This window comes from Pteropus medius, unplaced genomic scaffold (genome assembly GCF_902729225.1).
Source record: "Pteropus medius unplaced genomic scaffold, Ma_sr-lr_union100, whole genome shotgun sequence".
NCBI lineage: Eukaryota > Metazoa > Chordata > Mammalia > Chiroptera > Pteropodidae > Pteropus > Pteropus medius.
In genome coordinates this window covers 10,714,303-10,717,444 of record NW_024349798.1, presented here as the reverse complement: position 1 = coordinate 10,717,444, position 3,142 = coordinate 10,714,303, and the positions used below count along the sequence as shown (strand labels likewise).

Sequence of the window (3,142 nt, the reverse complement as noted above, 5' to 3'; positions counted from 1 at the left end):
GTACTGTGTGTCTGTATACGTGCGTGTGTGTGCGTGAGCATATTCAGAACTGAGCAGGTAATTGGACCCCAGCAGCTGAATTGCCTCGTCTGTGCAGGGCCTTCCTTGCCCCCATTCCCACCTCTGGGCCTTCTTCTCCTCTTCCTCTTAGAGGCGGCCCCTCTTCTCCTGACGCTCTCTAATCACTCAGTACCCATCCCTGCCCATTCCCCAGAATGAACGCCTGTTTGAATAGACATTCAAATTAAAATGAAATGAAATTTAAAATTCAGTTCCTCATTTGCACAAAGCACATTTCATGTGGTCAGCAGTCAGTGTGGCTACGGGCTGCTGGATTGGACAGCACAGCCCAGAACTTCAGCATCCCTGTAGAAAGTTCTGTTGGATGGCGCTGGCCTAGCGATCCCCAAGGAGAGAAGGCTGTCCAGGCTGCTTCTGTCACCCCTCTCTAGCGCAGGGTTGCCACGGGGAAGCTCACCCTGATATCACCTCCAGTCCTTCCAGCAGCATGTCCTCAGTCCTGAGCACGGTCTCATCGTCCCTCCCCCCAGGGGTGGGACCCACAGCACAGTCCACAACCAGGTCACCGTCACAGCTCACCTGGTGTAGTCCTTTCCCGGGGCTGCTGCAGCACATGACCACGAGCTGGGTGGCTTAAAACAGCAGATGTTCATTCTCATTCATTCCCTCACCCTTTCTGAGGCCAGGCGTCTGAAATCTAGGCATCAGCGGGTCGGTTCCTTCGGAGGCTCTGAGGGAGGGTGTGCTCCGTACTTCCCCCTGGCTTCTGGAGGTGGAGGGCACTCCTTGGCCTTCCTAAATCTGGAAGGACCTCGTCTCGAGATCCTTAACTTAATGACCTCTGCTGTATCCAAATAGCAGCACGTTCACAGGCCCGGGAGGTTGGACTTGGACTTACCTTTTGGGGGACACTATTCACTCTGGACAGCAAAATGACCCCTAGTGTCTTCCCTGCCTCCGCTCTTGCCCCCTTTCATTCTATCTTTACACAGCAGCCTGGAGGTTATTCCTAAATCCAGATTAGTTTGTTATTCCCCATTTCACGCCCTCCCGCAATGGCTTCCCAAAGCACTGGGAACACAAGCCCTTTGGTTTTGCACGTGCTTTTCTCTCTAGAATGCACTGTCCAGTTCCATAGCCACCAGCTGCATGTGGCTCTTCCATTTGCGTTGTAACTATTTAAGCTGAAATACAATGAAAAATTCAGTTCCTCAGTTGAACTTGCCGCGTCACAGGGGCTCCCGAAGCCCGTGTGGCTGGTGGCAACCGTGTTGGGCGGTGCAGGCACAGGATGTGTCGGCATCGCACAGAGCTCTGTTGGACAGCACTGCCACAGAATGCCTCCCTCTTGGTGTTCACGTGGCTGGCTCGTTCTTGTCCTTTCTCAGCTCCCGACCTCCCTCCTCAGGAAGGTCGTCCCTAGTGGCTTTAGAAGGTTCCACAGAAGTAGAGCTTTGGGAAGGGGACAGTGGGGAGTTTGGGCAGGAGGCCCAGCTTCGGCCTGGTCCCACAGGGGCTCTGGAGCATGAACTGTGCTAAACAGAGCTGGTCCCACCTTGAGGCAGGGGACAGCCTTTTGTGCCTTCATGTCAGTGAGCCATCGCCTTCCCTGGACAGGTGTGTACCTATGAACCATCAGTAGCCAACAGTTATAGCAGCTGGGGACAGGTGCCCTCAGCCAGTAAGGGGCACTTGTGCAGTGGACACTGCACCTGACCATCTGATCCACATGAGGCTGGCCCCATTCTCTGGTTTTTAAAATTGTAATAAAATACGCATCACATAAAATTTACCATTAGTGACATTTAGTACATTCACAATGTTTACAACTACCCCCACTGGCTAGTTCTAGAACATTTTCATTCATTTCTCCCAAAAGAAAACCGCGTGCCCATGCGCAGTCTCTCCTCATTCTCCCCGCCCTTCCATCCTTGGTAACCGCCAGTTTACTTTCTGTGTCTGTGGATGTGCCTGTTCTGGACATTTCGTGTAAATGGAATCATACAACATATTACCTTTTATGACTGGTTTCTTTCACCAAGAATAGTATCTTCAAGGTCTATCTACATTTTCACATTCCTTTTTGTGGCAGGGTAATATCCCATAGCGTGGGTGGACCACCTTTTGTCCATTCATCCATCGATGGATGTTTGGGTCGTTTCTACCTTTGACCCGTGTGATTAGTGCTGCACAAGTATTTGTTCAAGTATTTGTGTGTCTGTTTTTAATTCTCATGGGTGGATACCCAGGAGTGGAATTGCTGGGTCCTATGGTAAGTCTGTGTTTAATTTACTGAGGAGCAGCTCGATTATATTCCCAAACATCCTGTCTGTTTCTCCCTCTGTGCTTATCACCCTCGGTACCTCTGTTGTGCATTTACTTGTCTGCCTGTTCCACCTCTGTCTTCCCTGATGGCTGAGCCTTGCCTGTCTGGCTCACCACTGTCTCCCAGCGCCTGGCACAGTTCTTGGCACCTAGTAAATGCATCTGTGTTGAACGGCTGAATGAACTGTGCCTTCTCCTCTGCTCTCATCCCAGGCTTGTAAACGAGGTGTTCACCATCGACGATACGCTGCAGACCCTCAAGCTGAGGCTGCGGGAGACGCAGGACACACTGCAGCTGCTGGTAATGACCAAGTGCCGGCTGGAGCACGAGCTGGCCATCAAGGCCAACACCCTCTGCATTGACAAGGAGAAGTGCATGGGCATGCGCAAGACTTTCCCCAGCACCCCACGCCTGGTGGGCTACACTTGAGCTGCTGCCGCTGGCCCTCGGTGCCCTGCTCCGCGCCGGTTCCTTACGTAGTGCAATTTGAAAAGAGAAACAAAATAAAAGAAAGTGTTGTTTTCTCCCTTTCCTCCTATCATGGAAAAATACATATATAGAGAGCCAAAATAAATGTACCTAAACCAAAGGTCCTGGTGCTCATTGCTCGCTGCAGAACCGGCCTCATAGCAGATGCCGGGAGAAGGCAGACTATGACTCCTTGGGGACAGAGCATTGCGAGGCTGTCGGCAGTCCCAGGAATGGAAGAAGCCGCACCTTTAAAAACCTGTTTGTCCATTTAGGATCCCAGTACAGACTGCAGTGTCTGGAAATTGGACACTGGAGCTAAGAGTC

At 51.6% G+C, this 3,142-nt stretch overlaps 1 protein-coding gene across 2 annotated transcripts in view; it reads left to right on the top strand.

The window, feature by feature from the left end:
• Positions 1–2,869, top strand: part of TEKT5 (tektin 5) — a 46,799-nt gene extending 43,930 nt beyond the window's left edge. For both annotated transcript variants that reach the window (XM_039885321.1, XM_039885322.1), the window contains one exon: positions 2,560–2,869. In XM_039885321.1, coding sequence (XP_039741255.1) covers positions 2,560–2,776 — 217 coding nt within the window. In that variant the 3' untranslated portion in view covers positions 2,777–2,869. The remainder of the gene's footprint in view (positions 1–2,559) is intronic.
• Positions 2,870–3,142: the final 273 nt, after the last annotated feature.